Here is a 19,158-nt window from a genome sequence, read left to right as displayed (position 1 = left end):
GGGTTTCTCTACAGCCCTGGCTGTCCTGGAACTCACTCTGTAGACCAGGCCGTCCTCAAACTCAGAAATCCGCCTGCCTCTGCCTCCCAAGTGCTGGGATTAAAGGTGTGAGCTACCATTTCCCCGCACTTTAAGACTATTAATAATAATACCTAACATTGAGTTTTGACCCCATATCAGGTATTATGCTAAATCCTTTTTTGTATCATCCACTGAGTAGGCCTAGCTTTTTGTCTCCATTACAAAGGATAGCCACATTTGGTAAGGAAGAACATTTATTGTTCATTCAGCAAATGACTGATCCCTTATCAAGGAGATTTATGCCAAAATAATCTCTGTAGACACTTCCTGTGTCTTCCACATATTACCCATATGAACCTTCATAAGCTATAATTTCCTTGCCTATACACATGCTGTTTACAATAGTCTCCCTCACAGGAGCCACATGTGAAGGCAGGGATCGTGTTCTGATTTTTGTTATTATTATATCCAAAGTACTAGCACAGTGTTGGACTCACAGAAAAGTGTTCCATAAATATCCATCAAATGACACACTACATGAAAGAAGATAACCTCATGTGTACTTTATTAGCATTTTTCAGTAGAAGTGACAATTAACATTTGCATAGTCAACTGCATCATTACTAGCATGTTAATCTAAGCTTCAGTTTCACTCATAAAATGAGGATAACATCTCTTGACAGATGGTTACAAGGAAAATAATATACTTATCACAACCCATGGAACAATGACAGCAATTATCATGTTGACTGTTAAAAATGTTAAGAAAAAAATATCTAACTCAATTTTAAAATACCCAGGGAAGTTCTAATAAGAGCTAATAGAATCAAGTATTCAGGGGAAAAAATATATATATACATACATAATGACTATTGTCATGGTATCTAATAACCTTTGTAAAGTGAAATAAGATGAAAACCTTTTGATTCTACATAATGTATATATAAAACTGGCATTTTAAATAATGGGTCAATATTTTAAATAGAGGTCAGCAAAAAGAAAAAAATTCTCTACATTTAATTTGGGTTAGTGGTTGTCTTGGGATACTAGTAATAGCATTTATTTCCCTTGATCTAGAAAGATCACTCTGCTGATCCCAATAGCAAAGTCACCTAGTCTAGCCTTCCATGGCTAGTACAAATATAAGGCAATAACTACTATGTGTTTTAGCTTTAAGCAAATATTTAAAGAGAATAATAATGATAGAAGAAGACAAGAAATAAAAGCAGGAAAGCAGGTAAGAGATTCTAAGGAAGAAAAAAGAAAAGTTGTTAGACATGTTCATGGCACTAAATTCTAGGCCAATCCATAACCTTTAGCCTTGACACTAATCCCAGTATACATAACAGGTCAGCAATAAAGAATAAAACACAGCTTTTAAATGCATATGATTGATATCTTGTTCCATGAATTTCATTACCTGCATACTCATAAAACCAAGCCAGGCACTTCTTTCTTGAAAAATCTTCCTCTCCACTGATGAGTTTAGCAGGAGGCTGGGATCTGCAATAGCTTAGAAAACACACAATGTCTAAGACTCACTAAGATTCAACTCAGTGAAAAAATAGCTTCAATAAGAACTGCTTCCATGTAAATGAGGCAAAGTGTTTTTTAAGTTAGTATTATGAGGAAAGGAGTTATATATTAGCAATAAGGACTTGTATTCTATGTGTAAGAATTTCTAACCAGTCGGGCAGTTATGGCTTTTAATCCCAGCACTTGGGAGGCAGAGGCAGGCGGATTTCTGAGTTCTGAGTTTGAGGCCAGGCTGGTCTACAGAGTGAGTTCCAGGACAGCCACTGCTATACAGAGAAACCCTGTCTCGAAAAAGCAAAAAAGAATCTCTAACCAATGAAATCCAAATGCTACTTTGCTTGCTACCAGATTCCAAAAACCATAACTAAAATTATTTCCTTAGATTTCAAGATAATAAAGAAGTACATTCTAAGTCTCAACCCAAGTCTAGACAAGAAACTCCCTAAACTGCTCATGCTGGGCTTGCTCTCTACCACTAAGCTTATGGAATGCCTGAAGCCTTACTTCGATTCGCCTACTGATTCGTATGAAAATCCCTGTTATAATTTAGGCCAAATCACCTGAAGTCTAATGATACTACCCAGCTGGCTGTTTTAACTGGCTTAATTTAAATATCTTAGATATGATTCTCCAAGAGCTAATAAAGGTCATGCAAAATGTTAACCACCAAAGGGCATAATGAAAACTGTTTCTCATACATCACTCAAGAAATATCACCTAGACGCTTGCTGAAACACACCAAGGGGTGGGGGAAACAAAGCGATTGATTACAAAAAGATTAGGATGAAACAAGTCACCTCCTTCCTATTTTAAGCAGTGCATTTCTCACTGCATCTCTCCTTTGTGCAGTGCTGTCTGTCTTGTTTTAACGGTAGTATTTTAATTTGTCAGTTTAAGTGACAAAAAAAACCCAAAAGTGTATAGGAAGAAGCCCACTTCGCAAAGCTAAATTGCAATGACTTTCCGAGCAGCAATGACTCTGTGATGATTGAATATATGCCACAAAGGGAGTAAAGGGCTCTAACTACAGATCTGCTTTGTTTTCTTTTCTCCTAAGAGAACACAGCACAATAGCTTGCTAACACCTAAAAGGGGATTGAGAGCTACCAGAGTCTTAATGCTAGAAAACAAAAACCACAGGGGCCTTTTCCACCTCTGTGTAGGGAACTGGTACAGGTGAAGTGGAGGCATGGTGCCTCCAGAAGCCTAGGTTCCAAGATTTAAAAGGCCTCCTGCTGGGATCGTCCAGGTTAGGCCACTTCAAATGTTAACTCAGGAGACCAATTATAGCAGAGGCTTCCTTTCCACCATTCCCAAGGCAGCTGTCAAAACTCTTCAAGCTCTGCTCCTTTCTTCACACTCTGACATTTAACAATGTGGGGGCCAAGCCAATTCGGCTTGATTTAGTGAGACACAGGGACGCCTGTTTATCTTGGCAGATCGGCGCTCACTTCTTGGTTGGGAATTTTGACGGAGAAGGCATACGTACGGTCGTCTGTTTCCTACCCTCTGGGCTCGCAGACAACAAAGTGGGACGAATCTCAGAGCTGGTCCAAGTACGCCAGAGCGCACGAACAGGCGGACCACGAGGTTCGGTCCCGCGCGGAGCGGAGCCTCTGGGCACCTCACCGACCGCCTGGCCCGAGAGGGCTCGCCCCTCTCGTCACGGCTAGCGGCCGGCGGCCTGTCCCGCACCGGGGGAAGGTGAGAGCCAGCGGGTTGGGGGCAGTCGGTACCTGGAGATTTTACACTTTTTGAGGCCCGCGTCTTCCGCGACCGCCGCTGCCACTCCGGGAGCTTTTCTCTTCTTCTTCACTGGCATCTTCCGCCTTCCCCGGCAAGGTGGACAGGGCGGCCGGGGAGGGGTATCGCGCTCCGCCGCAGGCCCCGCAGCGCCGGCTCCCGCCCGCCAGGGACCGCAGCGGAGGCCCGAAGCGCGACCCCGCCCCGGGTCTCCTCTTTAGGGGCGGTTCGGGGCAGCGCAGCGCTAAGCCCGGCGGTAGCGCGGCTCGGGCTTTTCCAGGAGCAGCGAACGCCGACAGCGCGGCACCTACAGAAGTAGCGAAGAGCAGGCGGCTCAGCGTGACCCGGAAGCGGATGGCTCCGGGCCGGAAGTGGCGTACCCAGGAAGCTTGAGGGGTGGAGCGGTCCCTGCTTCTGACGAGTTGCGTCTCTGCAGGTAGAGGCTGAGTCTCCCGAGTGTCTCGGGCGGGTTTCCAGCGGGAAGTCCTTTGTAGAAATCAGGAGCGCTCCTCAGCTGGCGAGCGGAGTGATCTGGTGAGGAGCCACGCGTGAGTGTGTCCACTCCTGACGTGCAGCGTCTCCAGTCCTTCGGGTGTTCCGTGGTGGGCCCTGAGATTAGCTTCGCAACGCTCCTTGTTCTCTTCTCCCTCACGCTCAGTGTCAAGCGTCTGGCTTCCTCCTGTGCCTTGGCAACGCCACCATGTTTTATTTCTGAGGATAGGAGACCCGGAAAACTGACTGACTTTTTACAGAAGGTTTGGGGAGCCGTTCTAATGGGCTGCTCTCAAGAAACAGTAATCACGTCGCTTCTAACGGAAATATTATTTATAAGAAGGGTTTGGTAGGTATAGTTATCGCCTAGAAGACTCTGAAGTGAATGAAGTTCATGACTGTAAGCCAACTGTGACAGAGACTAAGTTTCTTTAAATTCTATCCCTGTGGTTCTGTGACACCATCGTGGGACCCTAATCTAGTCAGAGTCAAGGAGAAAGACCCTAATCTAGTCAGAGTCAAGGAGAAAGACAGAAAAAATGGTTGTTATAATGAGCCTTGAATACATAATATGCCCTGGAATTCACAAGTTTCCTGAGTTTTTTAACAGTGAAAATAATGTTCAAACCTATATAACCCATTCAACTCTGTTAAACAATGCATGAAGACAAAATATAAACCCTAAACTAGAACTCCCTACAGAAAATAGACAACTGAAAGATGAAGTGGCTTTTTAAAAAATATGTATTTATTGTGGGAGCACTTGTGTGCCAGTGCTGGGGTGACAACTTGAAAGTTCATTTTCTCCATCCGTCTTGAGGCTATTGAGGTGGAACTCAGGCTGTGAGGCTTGGGAAGGGACCTTATGTCTGTGTACAGAAGCACCTAGTTATGTGATTTAATTTTTCCTGCTGTTTGTGATAGTTCTTGATTTTCACCGAACAATATAATAAGAAGCTATGAGAATGCTGAGTTCTTTGTTATGTGGTCTAGTCTTCTTTCTTTCTTTCTTTCTTTCTTTCTTTCTTTCTTTCTTTCTTTCTTTTAAAGATTTATTTATTATATGTAAGTACAGTGTAGCTGTCTTTAGACACTCCAGAGAGGGTGTCAGATCTTGTTACGGATGGTTGTGAGCCACCATGTGATTGCTGGGATTTGAACTCAGGACCTTTAGAAGAGCAGTTGGTGCTCTTAACCACTGAGCCATCTCTCCAGCCCCTATTATCATTATTTTTTGTTTTTTGTTTTTGTTTTTGTTTTTTCGAGACAGTGTTTCTCTGTATAGCCCTGGCTGTCCTGGAACTCAACTTTGTAGACCAGGTTGGCCTTGAACTTAGAAGTCTGCTTGCCTCTGCCTCCCAAGTGCTGGGATTAAAAGCCTGCACCACCACCACCTGGCTAATTTTCTTTTACTAAGTAACAAGGAGGAAAAGAAAGGAAGTTGTATTAAAACAAAAGGGTAGTCTGGTTTAGATCCTAAGATACTCACCAACTTTATGAAAAAAAAATCTCAAAAAATGCATTTTCACCATCTGTTAGTACAGTGGCATAACTGGGATAACATATATACAGATTAAGCACACAAGGCTGAAACGGGTCTGCCATTCATTTGACAGTTTGATGATTTGCATATTTCTTAGGTTTAGGGATTGTAGAGTGAAGAAATGGAAAAAGGAACTTTTAAAACAGTTATATTTGAATTAATATAGCCAAAAATAGTGCCAAAGATGTGCTAATTATATATATGTGTATATATAGTTTATGTATTTCTTTTCTTACAGCTTTAAAAATAGGACTTTTCTATACTTGTCAAAAACAAGCAAGTACTGCAAGCACAAAAGGATTTATGGATTGCCCATGTGATTGTTCTCCTGGAGCCATACCTTTGTTCTCCTTTCTAGAAGTTACTGTTTTTTTTTTTGTTTTGTTTTGTTTTTTTGAAACACTAAGTCAAAATTTTTTTGAGATATTTCCATAACCATAAACTCAGAGAATGAGATGTCAAATCAGGACTTTGTTTTTGACATTTCAAGAACTAATGTTGAAGAGTAATGCAGAGATCCACACTCGGTAATACGTGCTCCTTGCTCTGCTCATCCTATAGCAGTATGCTGGACCACATCCATTGTAGTGGCCTTGGGACTGGGTGTTTGTGGGGCCCAGCCTGACATTGAGTATCATCACCACAGTGACACCTGTAAAATGACAACAGTGAATCCTGTGCTCATGTTTAAAGCTTCTTTCCTGAATTGATATATCATTCCTGTTCAAATCCTAAGACTACCTGAGTTCCCTAGTGAAGAAATGTATTATATAGAGCCAGGAAGAGAGGCGCACTGTTGCAATATATGATATTTTACTGAATTTTACTCAAGGTGTTGAGAAAAATGTGTTCATAAAACAGGTCTAAAGGGACAATAGGAAAAAACTCGGAGTTGTGTGTGACTTTCTTCACCCCAGATGGAACACCAATGACAGATTGGGTGGAAAGACACAAGTCTACACAATTCTAGCTTAATGAGCCAAAGGGTTTATCGGAGTCACTTACAGAACATAGGTGACTGAAAGAACTCTATTCCCCAGCTGCTTTCCTCGTAGGCAGCTTTGTAAGAGCTACCTCACTCCAGCAGCTGTGGACTCCTTATGTAGTCTGGGAGAGGCCTGTGAGTCTGGTAACTTGGGCTTCCTGGGGCTTGTAAGTGTCACTCTTCCTCAGAGGGAAGTATTTCAATTCAGAGGAAATAGCTACATAGTAGCTGTTTGCTTCTTAACTCTCTCTATGCCAGAAGGAAATTTCCGAGGTCACAAGTCTACAGATTCTCACCCTTTCCTCTCAGTGGCTTCTAAAACAGCTGTGGTGTCTGTCATCCCAGTTCTTGGAAACCGAAATAGGGAGGAGACTGAAGCTTAAAGCCAGCCAATGATACTTTGTGAGACCATGTTGTGTAGCTGTTTTTTTCAAGGAGGGAGATGGAAAGCTAAGGAGAAACTTCTAAGGCAGGTAATCCGAAGACTTCCAGGGGCTATGTGCAAGTTGTCAGGAGCTCTAGGGATACAGCTTTTGGAGGCCATCACCAATAACATCGAGTCATCTTTGTTCCTGCAAGTGACCTATGACCCACTATTGGTTCACCAAGATGGATTTGGATCTTCAGTCTGTTAATCAGTGCTTTACTCAGGTTTATGGACTTTTGTTCACATCTCCTCAGGAAAAGTTACCCATTAGACTGTTGCAAAAATCAAAACAAAACAAAAGAGGATTCTGTTTACTACCACCACTACCATTTATTACCACCAAACCCATATTGGCTCACTAATTCCATGAATCAACTATACTAATATAATGTAGTGATAATCAGAGAAATGGTTTGTAAATGACAATTTTAATCATTGTAGTTTTACTAAAAACATGAATTTTATTGCATTTAAAAACTTACACATTATTTGTCTGCCATGGTGCATGTGTGGAGACATGTGTGGGGGAGTTGGTTCTTTCTTACTTTCCTACCCTGTGGGTTCTAGGAATTGAACTCAGGTTGACAGTCTTGGTGACTGTCTCTGGTGACTTTAGCTGTTGAGCTATCTCACTGGCCAATGAAAAATCTAATGTCATGTTTAAAGTTCCTGTGAACATTAGAAAAAATGAAAGTTTTAAAACAGTGATGTACAAGAAGAAAGAGTGGTAAGAATTGTATAGTTTTGGAAAGATTATAGCTCCTAAAATTCTGAATTTGAGACCTTGGTTAGAAAGGTAGGGCTTGCACATCAGTTAACCATTGACTCAGCACATTCAGCATGAAACCGGGAAGACCAGAGCCAGATTGCTTACAGGAACTCTAAATGCATTGTAGTAGGTTCAGTGAACATATTTTCTAATGTAAAATCTCAAATTTCTGACTAGATTAAGCATTTCAGTAATGAAAGATGCCAAGCTGATGGCTGAGAAGTGAACATTGAAACATAGCCTCTTTTTCTTGAAATTTATTCTTAGCTATTGAATGAATTAGTTGACAGGGACAATATTTTGATGTTCTATTTTCATAGCAATAGCGTGTGATGTCAGACAGTTATTTTATCACATAATTTTCCCCAAAAAGATGCTAGGCTATGAAGCCGAATGCTCTAATTTGGTTGCATGTTATTCAATGGTAATTATGTATAAATAAAAATGAATCTTGAAATAAAGACCCAAAATAACCACTTTGTGACCCTTTTTATTAATATTTGGTACAGTATAATGAAGCTTTGGCACTTTACATCAATGACTAGGCATTTTAAAAGGGGCATTAAAACTTAAACTGTTTTCAAAGTAAAAAATAAGCTAGATCATGCATGTAGTTAAAAGTAATTACTGTTGAGGCCTCTCAAAGTATTCATCAGCATTGTAGAAGGAAAATGACTTAGTATATTTTGGAATTTTCTGCTAAACTAAAAGTCTTTTTTTTTTTTTTTTTTTTTAAATTTTTGGATTTTTCGAGACAGGGTTTCTCTGTGTATCCCTGGATGTCTTGGAACTCACTCTGTAGACCAGGCTGGCCTGAAACTCAGAAATCCACCTGCCTCTGCCTCCCAAGCACTAGGATTAAAGGCGTGCACCACCACTGCCTGGCTTCTGCTAAAAGTCTTAATACAATATATGTTGATGTTGTTGTGTGTGTGTATGTAAAGACATGGAAAAAAGAATGTGTAGGAGTTAATACTACCTTTCCACTATGAGTTCTGGTCATTCAAGGATTTCAGAGTTCAAGGCCAGCCTGGTCTACAGAGTGAGTACCAGGATAGCCAAGGCTACACAGAAAAACCCTGTCTCAAAAAAACAAAAAGCAAAACAAAACAAAACAAAACAAAAAAACCTCCTAAGTACTAAGACTACTGCAATGAGCCACCACTTCCAGCTCAATCAAAACATGGAGTCCTATTTGGTTCATCCTTTATCTAGTGCCCTGCCCATTTAATGGCCAGAACCCCATCTCACATTTCCTGGATGCTTTGTGACCATTTGCATTTATTTACTTTTGTAACTGAGAACAATTGAACTACTTTTCCTCCTCTCAGATCTCAAGGTTCTCAGAGACCAGAAGGTCTGTTTTTTCCAATTCTGAAAGACTGTAGTTTAGGAGACACTGGTTATTGAGTGAAAATTTAAAAACAAAACAATGCACACAAAATCAAAAACAACAAAAAGCCCCAAGCTACTTTTTTAAAAATATGTTTTAGAATGGCAGCTTAATTCAGTGTGGACAGACGAAGGCTAAACCTGACACTTGATTGTAGTTTGCACGTGCAGTAGAAACACTAGAGCTCAGCATCAGAAGGAAAGATGCACAGATAGAAGAAGCTCTCAGCACATCCAATCGATGAGTGCAGGAATCCTGAGCCTTGCTTTCAGGACCTAGAAGTCCTACTTCCTGTGCATACTCAGTGTGAATCGGTAACTGTTTTTGCAAGAGGCTTACTGAGTTGAGTCTTTGATGGATTTCGGGAGTAACGGTCAGTTTAGTAGTTTCCAATGAGGCAAATGTTGAAGTCTGTTGTCCTCATCTGTGGTTTTTCTCAGTGTCTCTACTATTAAAAGAGTCCATCATATTGTATATTTTGGCTGTTTAGAAATTTGCATGGGGCTGGAGAGATGACTGGGCAGTTAAGACCACTGGCTGCTTTTCCAGACAACCCAGATTTGACTCCCAGCACCCACATGGCATCTCACTGCTGTCCATAATTCCAGTTCCACGGGGTCTGACAAACTTACATAGTCATACACACAGGCACATGAAATATAAATAAGTCATTAAAATATTACTGTGGTAGGGTAATTTTGGCAGATAACCACAAGAAATAGTTTAGCATCTCTGCATTTGGATTGCATTATAAGTCTTTATCCCCTATACCCCCCAATAACGATTTTGACAGCTCAGCTCCTTTATCTGCATGTACAAACCCCAGTCTAATAGTGCATCTAGCAATCTCAGATTTGCACCTGCATCTGGCTACACATATACTGTTCTCTGGATAAAGGTAAGCTTGTTCTCTTCTAAAACATCATACAGGCAGTTTCCATTCAAATATACTCCCAATATATCCAGGTACAAAGGATAGAGGGCCTGACTAGTCTGAACTGGTTTTAGTATACTCAGTTAATGTTTAGGAAGAATCTCCTATTTACATTCCTATGCTTATGCCATTTGGCATGCATATGATTAGAATTTGATGCATTGTGGGAAGGGACATGCCTTGGAAAATAACGATGACTGCATATACGAATCAAAATAGAAATCAAGCCAAAACATGTACCTTAATAAACAAACTCCTATTAAACCCCATACAACGAAGCCCTAAAGAACAATCTATGAACGTCTTCAGAATTGTGCCCCAGTGGCAGTCTTAATAGTGTTATCAGTCTTTTACTTTGCTGCTTTTGTGGAACTTTCTTTGGGCATCTTTATTTTAACTTCTTTGGATATAAGACCGAGAACCTAGAAATACCTGACAAGTGGTAACATATGACTGTTAAAGTTTTACTAAAATTACTAAAACCAAGAAAGACAAACCCAACGGTGGTAAATTAAGCTATCCTGCAAGGAGTAGATAGAGTTTGAAAGAGTAAAAGAATACAGAACTTTAAAACAAGGCGTTTGCTTGCTTGTTTTATTTACTTTATATGTATTTATGTGTATGAGTGTTTTGCCTGCTTGTATGTATGGACAGAGTTCAGAAGAGGGCGGAGCGTCATCGCCTCCCCTAACTGGGGATAGGAAAGCTTCTTAGACACCATATGTATGCCGGGAACTAAAAAGAGCAAAAAGCGCTCTTAATCGCTGATGTACCTTTCTAGCCCCACTGACTGTGAGACAGGTTGTCCTTATGTATCCAAGGCTGTCCTCCAACTCTCAGGATTCTTCTGTTTTGGCATCCTGGATACTCTGGCTACAGATGTAGACCATCATGCTTGGATAAATGGTGACTTTTAAATAGTAATAATCTCTTTTAAAGGCTCACTGCAACTTAGTTGTGAACTCCTAACTCTCCATTTCACAGATGTCGACCCTGATACTTGATTGTGGTTTCCACGTGCAGTGGAAACAGTAGAGCTCAGCATCAGAAGGAAAGATACAGGGATAGAAGGAGCGCTCAGCACATCCAATCGATGAGTGCAGGAATCCTCAGCCTAGCTTGCAGGCCCCAGATGTCCTACTTCCGGTGCGCGCTCAGTCGGTGTGAAGCGGTCGCCATAGCGACGGAGCTTGGTAACTACGGAGTGAAGTGGTGAGGCCACTGAACCTCTCCAGGTCCCTCTCGGTCTCCGTGACCATGGCGGGAAGCCTCGGGGATGTCCGCAAACTCTTTCTTTTTACGACCACCCAGAATTACTTCGGGCTAAGACCGGAGCTCTGGGACCAGCCTCCGTTGAACAACTGCCCGGAGGTGAACAACTTCTTGGACGACGGGAACCAGATGCTGCTTCGGGTGCAGCGGTCCGATGCTGGGCTGGCCTTTTCCAACACGGTAAGGCTGTGGCGCGGCGCGGCGCGGTGCGGCCTCTCCTGCCCCGCGTGTCCAGGTCCGGCCTCGTCTCCCTTCCCTCAGGTCCCAGGTCCTCATGCTAGGCCTAAAGATATTTCAGCCTTGCCCAGAAGCCCTGGGGCTCAAGCTGTTCCTGCCTTGGTGGTGGAGTGCCCACCAGATAGTAGGAGTTTCCCTGTCCACACAGCTAAATAGGAACAGTAGGCACCTCGGCTCTTTCTTTTCAGACAGTCTGGCTCTTCAAGGCTGGCCTTCAACTCTGAGCCTTTAGCGATTTGACTGCATAACTGTTTATTTTAAGACATGTATACTCAGCTTCTTTTGAACTGAAGTTCGGCCAATGTAGTGTGAACACAACTAATATGTTACATAACTGAGTATACTTGTGTTTTCAAACTTGATAAACACTAATCCTTGAATTTCACATAATTTTCATCCTTGTAAAAGATGACAATTTCACAGTAAAGTGTCTGCCTCTTTCCCGTGACAAATTATTTTAAAAGTTAGGATAAAAGTGGCATAAAACGTCTGTAAGGAGAGTAAGGTTCAGAAGCCTTTAATTTATTGGCTTTCTGGAAAAAGTTAAGAGGAAAAAAATCTTTTGAGCATTATACTTTTTGGCTAATAAATTGACATCTTTAATATTGATATAGTACATTCCTGTGAAGTCAGCTTATTTCACCTTTTGGTTACTTATTTTACGTTTGAGACAGTCTAGCTTCCTAGTCCAGATTGTGGTTGACCATGCCATCCTTTGGTCTTATCCTCCCCAGTGCTGAGATAACAGCCGTGTACAGCAAACCCAGCCTATGTACCATTTCTAATATTAAGTTGTGTTCAAATTCTACAAACAACTTTGGCTACAGTAAAGATAATCTTAGGAGATAGACTCATTCATTTGGGCAGTTTTAAATACATGTGAAAATTTAAAGGCACCTTTTAAAAATTTAAAATGCTCTCCCAACTCTCCATAGGTGACTAGGTTATATATATATATACATATATATATATATATATATGTATAAATATATATGTATATATATTTTTTCACCTTGCAGCAGTAGGGAAGTACATACCATTGTGTATGAGGGGAATTCAGCCTTGATCTGTAGTATTACTGAGTCTGACTCAGTAGAAAAGTTAGCTGGGAGTGTCAGCAGTATATAGGGTTTTATGCCCACAAAACTTTCCTATTGTAGCTTTATGATAATCACATATTAAGCAGGAATTAGTTCTTAACCAAGCAGTCATTGAGAAGCAGAAGTGGTTGGTTTGAATATGCTGCCTTTACCTATTTTGGTCCAAGCAGGTATGATTGTAGTGATACAGCATGTCAATGGAACATTTCTTTCTTTCAAATTCTAAACTTCATGAAGAAGACATAACGTCTTTTGTTTATTACTTTAGATTGATTTTGATGACACAAAAGACAAAGTGCTGGTGTTTTTCAAGCTCCGACCAGAAGTAATTACAGATGGCAATCTGCACAACAACATTCTTGTTTCTTCTATGCTGGAATCACCTATCAACTCCCTTTACCAAGCAGTACGACAGGTGTTTGCGCCCATGCTGCTGAAGGTGAGTATGGTGGTTGTGGATTTATATAGGTGGTCGATAAGGAAACAGACATACATATTTTTGTACTTACTGTTTAATGTGTTTTAGTTTATTTATTGAAAAAATTTATGGTGTTGGTGGTAGTGTCAAACTTCTAATGTTACTTTAAGCTTTGCTAAATAATGGATAAAGCTATGAAATTCAACTTATATCAACTCTTAAATAGCGATACTAAATGACTTTTGGAAAATTTTAACTGTTGAAATGAAAGTTTAAGCAGACTTTTAATGAAGTATAGATGTGTGGCCTTAGTTTCTAGACTATGTTTTTGAAGCAAGCTTGACTGGTAGTGCTTTGACCAATGACTGCTCTTGTCTGTCTTTTATTTAGGACCAGGAATGGAGCAGAAACTTTGATCCTAAACTTCAGAATCTTTTGAGTGAACTAGAGGCTGGATTGGGTGTAGTCCTACGAAAATCAGATACTAACTTACCCAAGCTGAAACTTAAGGAAGATGATACTAGAGGTATATGGCAATAGATGGTGCTTTACTTCTAGAGCTCAGTGTGTGAGTGGGTGTTTGTGTTTGTGTGCACATGTGCCCACGAGCCGTTACACACTTGTAGAGGTCAAAGGACAGTTTGTAAGAGTCAGATCTCTCCTTCCAGCTTCTGTAATCCTGGGATCAAACTCAGGTTATCAACATTAGTGGCAAGCATCTCTTACCATTGGAGCCATATTTGTGGTTCTCAAAATAATTTTATGATATAATCAGTTTGAGAGGGGGGACCCTCAATTGAGAAATGCCTCCATAAGATCAGGCTTTAGGCAAGCCATTTTAATTAGTAACTGATGCCCATCGTTGATGGTACCATCCCTGAGGTGGTAGTCTTGGGTTCTTTAAGGAAGCAGGTTGAATAGCCCATGGGAAGTAGGCTAGTAAAGCAGCACTCCTCCATGGTCTCTGCATCAGCTTCTGCCCTGTTCCTATCCCGACTTCTTCATGAACCAAAGAAACCCTTTTATTCCCAAGTTGCTTTGGTCGTAGTGATTCATTACAGCAATAGTAATCTTAACTAAGATACCATTTGTAGTGAACTCAAAGTATAAAGTGATCATTTAATTAATACATTAGCAAATAGCTGTATTTCTTTGCAGATTTTTTCTGTGATTTTGGACCTTCTATGAATATAAGCTTTTAAAGAATGAATAGATTTTATGGGTTTGGAGAAGAAAATGTTCTTTTTAGCACTGGATAGTTTATAGAAATTGAAACTACAGTGACTATCCTATAACAGGTACCTTGAATGCAACTCACCTGACCAGAACTTTCTCTGTGAAGAACATCAAGCTGTCTTGCGCTTATATTCTTGGCACTGTGCTTTAAGACCAGTTTACAGTGTAAACATGGAAAAACTGGCACCAAGCAGAGCAAAGAAGGGGCATTGTTTACAACACAAGAGAGGAAACCAGTGGGTAAAGCATGGCTTTGACTTCACCTTGGAACATGTGTTCAGATGTCTCAGATCTTAACTGCCTTCCAACAGAATGTGGAAATAGTGAAGATGGCTGGTTGTGTACACTGTGAAGATAATAGACTATGTATCTTATAATTCCATATGAAGATAATAGGAAGTATATATTTTATTTGATACTATTTATAATTTTATTGTAGGAATAGATAAATTTCTACTTAAGATGAAAATGAAATGTATAACATACAAATAGTATTAAAAAATATTGGAAGCATAAATTGCATTTTGCTCAATCAAGTAGATGCATTTTAAAACTTAACCCTAATGAATAGTACTCAGCATATGATTATGCACACAGAAATTATCTAGTTCATTGGGATATTTAAAAGAGAATTTAACAATAAAACTCTTTTGCTTATACTTGCAACTTAAGTTAAAAACACTCATTGATTATAATTCTTTTCATTTGATGGACTTTATAAACAAGATGGTATTAGGGTCAGATTTAGGGAATCATTGTGTCGGACGAAATTCACAGACTGAATGACAGTCTGTTAAGAATGGTTTACAAAAGCAAGTAGGAATCACCCAACATCAGACTCAGAAAATTGGACCTGAACTGTAAATTAGGGGCAGTTAGTGTTTCTAACAGACTTAAGTGAGAACTTACTGCTGATAGGGGTTCTAAGGTCTTTTTCTGTCCATCTTCTGGATCAAACCTAACCCAGCAGATGAGCCAAGCAGTGTTACTCCCTTTCTCTTTCCATTATTAGCTGAATTTTTTTTTTTCTTAACTTCTCTAGGTATTCTCACACCAAGTGATGAGTTCCAGTTTTGGATAGAACAAGCACATCGTGGAAGCAAACAGATTAGTAAAGAAAGAGCCAGTTATTTTAAGGAATTATTTGAAACAATTGCAAGGGTATGTGACTCGCATAGTTTTGTATATTTGACCTCTTGTAAAAGCCTTAGGGTTCACTTTTCAGTGTATTTTTTAAAACTTACTTGATAGTTGCAAGTAAGATAGTTTAATAAACTCTAGATTTTACTTAAGGTTTATGTTTAAAATGTTTAAATATGAGAATGAAAACAGTAAATTTCAATCTCTAGGATGTCATTTTCTTCAAAACCAAATACAGTTTTCTGAAAGAACTGGGAGAAAAAAATCCAAGAGCTGGCAGATGACCACTTGCTTCTTATGCAAGTGTGAGGCTCTTGAGTTTGGATTTGCGTGTATCTGTGACTCTAGTGCTAGTGTTGACGACAGGAGGGTTGTGGGGACTTGCCAGCCAGCCATCTAGTCTGATGGAGAGCTAGAGGTTCTTTGAGAGACTCAGTCTCAAAAAAATAAAGAAGAAATAAGATGGAGTGGGATAAAGAAATTTACACAACATTGACCTTTGGTCTCCACATTGACACCACAAACAAGTGCTCACTTTCACATATACACAAAAATACATGTACAATATGTTCATTTACCACATACACAGAAACTAGCACACACAGTTCACTAACAGACTAATTTATATAGAGATAATATGTTCTTTGATGGAATGATTTAAAGTAAAGTAGTATTTCAAAATAATTTAAAATATGGTGTCTTAATTTCTGCCTGTCTGATTATTTCTTGCAGTATGTGCTTAGGGATTTAGTAAGTGATTACTTTAAGTATGATTGTACTCTATAACAAACCAATATTCTATTTGTTTCCACTATTATTTCATCAACAGTATTGTTTTTATTTTTTAATTTATTTCAGTGTTTACTATTGTGGTATGTGTGTGCATGACATGTATATGTGTATGAGCAAGTATGCCTTGGGACGCATGGAGTCAGATGAGGACAAGCAACCTTGTGGAGCCTGTTCTTTCCTTGTACCGTTGCAGGGATCCTAGAGATCAACTCAGTCCAGGAAACTTGTATGGCAGGTTCCTTTACCACTGAACCTTCTTGCCAGTCCCAACGGTATCACGATGATGGTGTGTTTGACGTATATTAAAGCTTGCTTTGATGACAATGATGAGACACAGAATAATGAATTTGTGTTGCTCTTATTGTTAGTCAGCACTTTACATAGCACAACATGTGACTGAATAAAGGATTTGGGAATTATAGTGGGCGGTGTGTATGTGGAGTTAAAGTAGCCTCTGTTGGGAAAATAGATCAGCTCAACTTAAAGAAAACTCAGCTAAGGGCGTGATTAAATGAACAGTCTTTTTAGTATTATTTTTCAGCCTTTTGTGATATTTATGTTTATATAGGATATTTGCAAAAAACAGGTCAGAAAAAGGAAGAGGAAATTAGATTTATAGCAGTTGAGCAAGTCTGGGAACATTTTGAGTGTTACTTAACACACAGATGTAACTGTTTTCAAAATGAATGCCTTTTCCTTTCAGGAATTTTATAACTTAGACAGTCTGTCCTTGCTAGAAGTTGTTGACTTGGTGGAGACAACTCGGGATGTTGTAGATGATGTGTGGAGACAGACAGAGCATGATCATTACCCTGAGGCACGCATGCTACATCTCCTGGATGTCATAGGTATGGGAAGGAGTGAGCTTTGGGAACTGTGCAAACATACATCCTCCCTCCCTCCTTCCTTCTTTCCTTCTCTCCTTCCCTTTCTCCTTCCCTTCCTCCTTTCCTTCCCTCCCTCCTTCCTTCTTTCCTTCCTTACTTCCTCCCCTCTCTTCTTCCTTCCTTCCTTCCCTCCATCCCCTCTTTCCTTCCTCCCTTCTTCCCCTCCCTTCTTCCTTCCTTCCTTTCTTCCCTCCCTCCCTCCCTTCCTTCTTTCCTTCCTTTCTTCCTTCCCTCCCTTCTTCTTCCCTCCCTTCTTCATTCCTTTGTCTCTTTCTTTCTTCCTTCCTTCCCTCCCTCCTTCCTTCCTCCCTTCTTTCCTTCCTTCCTTTCTTCCTTCCCTCATTCCTTTCCTTGATTTCCTCAAGTTCTTTCTTAAAATATTTAGTAATACAGTACTTGCTACTTAAAGTAACTTAATAAATCATATAGATTTATCTACATACATTTTTGTTTATAGTTGGTTTAGTTTATAGATGTGAAATACGTTGATCACTAATAGAACCAAGTTATATTTTATTTTATATTATATTTATATTATATTTTATTTATATTATATTATATTATATACAATTATATTATATTTTGTGTTCATGCATATGTTAATTAAAAAATTAAAGATTTATTTATGTGCATATGTAGTACCTACAGAGACCAGAAGAGGGTTTCTGATCCCTTAGCCAGGAGTTATAGGTATTTGTCAGTCATCTGACTTGGGTATTGGGCTGTGAACTTAGGTCCTTTGATGGAGCAGTGAGCATTCCTAACTGCCAAGACATTTCTCCAGCCCTCCTCATGTGTTCATTTTACAGTACTTTCAAATGAACTAAAAAGTTTTGAAAAATACACTATTAATATCCCAGTGTTATATATTTGATTCAGAAAATATCCTTTTCATTATTCCCCTTAAAATATGAGATAAGTTCATGACAGGTGTGTATTATAGCACTTTTTGTTATAAGTCCAGTCAGATTGCAATTTGGAATTGCTTATGTTTACTTCTTCCATGCAGTAGGCTCTGTGGCCATCAAAGAAGTATGTGTTTTGGTGCAATATGTTGACTGAAGAAGAATGCAAGCTAATGTCTGTATGCACATATGTATTTATAAAGACACTGACTGATAATCTAATGTAAGGGTGGGTAGGTCATATTTTGTGGTGGCTAATATGCATGTTAATTTTTCCCTAAGTGTATATTTTATAATTCTGTAAAAAAATTTCCATAAAATCTTGCTTTATGTTTTATTAGGTGGTTCGTTTGGAAGGTTTGTTCAGAAAAAGCTGGGAAGCTTGAAACTGTGGGAAGATCCCTATTATCTTGTGAAAGAAAACCTTAAAGCTGGCATTTCAATTTGTGAACAATGGGTGATAGTCTGCAGTCACCTCACAGGTCAGGTGTGGCAGCGCTATGTCCCTCATCCATGGAAAAGTGAAAAATATTTCCCAGAAACTCTTGACAAACTGGGCAAACGGCTAGAGGAGGTACCAGTATGATTGTCTACCGCTTTGTCTTTAAATGGAAGTGGGTTTTCACTGGTCTGTGAAGGCATTTTACAATTGATGAACATGTGTAAAAGAAATTATTTATGGTTTGGGTGAACATAGGAATTAATGTCACATGAGCGAAGTCCTGGCATGCTCTGGTGTAGTGCAAGGAGCATAGTGGGTGCTAAGTCCTAGTTTCTATTTTTCTTAGGTATTGGAGTGCTCAATATGTCAGTTGTGAAATTCTGTTTTGTTCTTTGTTATAAGAGTTTTCCATGTGTGGGATTTCTCAGGCTTTCTCTTGGCTACTGACATTGCTTCAAAGCTTGGCTCTCTTTGAAGGTGTACTCAGTGGAAATATTTCAAACAGTTTCTCATTTACTTCAGCTGTGAGCTTTCATAAAAAATTATATATTTAGTTTCAAAGGAAAGGCAAAATGAGAGATTGCAAAGATGATTTCACCCCTTGCTTAGGAGAAACACAATTAAATTTTTTTTTGGTATAGTATATTCCATACATATATAAAAGAGTGAGATACTTTTAGTTTTGTTCATTTTTCAGAAGCTACTATAAAGAAATGTGTATAAACTCTTTAGATTTTAGTCCAACTTACACAGTTATTTTAGCTTAATACATTTCATGTTTTTTTTTTTTTTTTTTTTGGTTTTTCGAGACAGGGTTTCTCTCTGTAGCCCCGGCTGTCCTGGTACTCACTCTGTAGACCAGGCTGGCCTCGAACTCGGAAATCCG

At 39.5% G+C, this 19,158-nt stretch overlaps 2 protein-coding genes across 6 annotated transcripts in view; one reads left to right on the top strand and one right to left on the bottom strand.

Annotated features, from left to right (window-relative positions):
* Dcun1d5 (defective in cullin neddylation 1 domain containing 5) overlaps positions 1-3,671 on the bottom strand; it is a 20,230-nt gene extending 16,559 nt beyond the window's left edge. For both annotated transcript variants that reach the window (XM_031344734.1, XM_031344735.1), the window contains exons 1-2: positions 3,294-3,671; positions 1,442-1,533 (exon numbers count right to left, since the gene is read on the bottom strand). In XM_031344734.1, the coding sequence (XP_031200594.1) occupies positions 1,442-1,533; positions 3,294-3,379 (178 nt within the window). In that variant the 5' untranslated portion in view covers positions 3,380-3,671. The remainder of the gene's footprint in view (positions 1-1,441; positions 1,534-3,293) is intronic.
* Dync2h1 (dynein cytoplasmic 2 heavy chain 1) overlaps positions 3,642-19,158 on the top strand; it is a 258,114-nt gene continuing 242,597 nt past the window's right edge. For 2 of the 4 annotated variants that reach the window (XM_031344730.1, XM_031344732.1), the window contains exons 1-7: positions 3,642-3,834; positions 10,828-11,295; positions 12,721-12,891; positions 13,261-13,396; positions 15,149-15,267; positions 16,742-16,886; positions 18,172-18,404. In XM_031344730.1, the coding sequence (XP_031200590.1) occupies positions 11,101-11,295; positions 12,721-12,891; positions 13,261-13,396; positions 15,149-15,267; positions 16,742-16,886; positions 18,172-18,404 (999 nt within the window). In that variant the 5' untranslated portion in view covers positions 3,642-3,834; positions 10,828-11,100. Of the gene's footprint in view, positions 3,835-10,827; positions 11,296-12,720; positions 12,892-13,260; positions 13,397-15,148; positions 15,268-16,741; positions 16,887-18,171; positions 18,405-19,158 lie in introns of those variants that run through there. The other 2 variants (XM_031344729.1, XM_031344731.1) reach the window with 2 other exon arrangements.

The sequence above is a fragment of the Mastomys coucha genome, unplaced genomic scaffold, assembly GCF_008632895.1.
Source record: "Mastomys coucha isolate ucsf_1 unplaced genomic scaffold, UCSF_Mcou_1 pScaffold23, whole genome shotgun sequence".
Classification (NCBI taxonomy): domain Eukaryota; kingdom Metazoa; phylum Chordata; class Mammalia; order Rodentia; family Muridae; genus Mastomys; species Mastomys coucha.
This window is presented reverse-complemented; position numbering and strand designations above follow the sequence as displayed.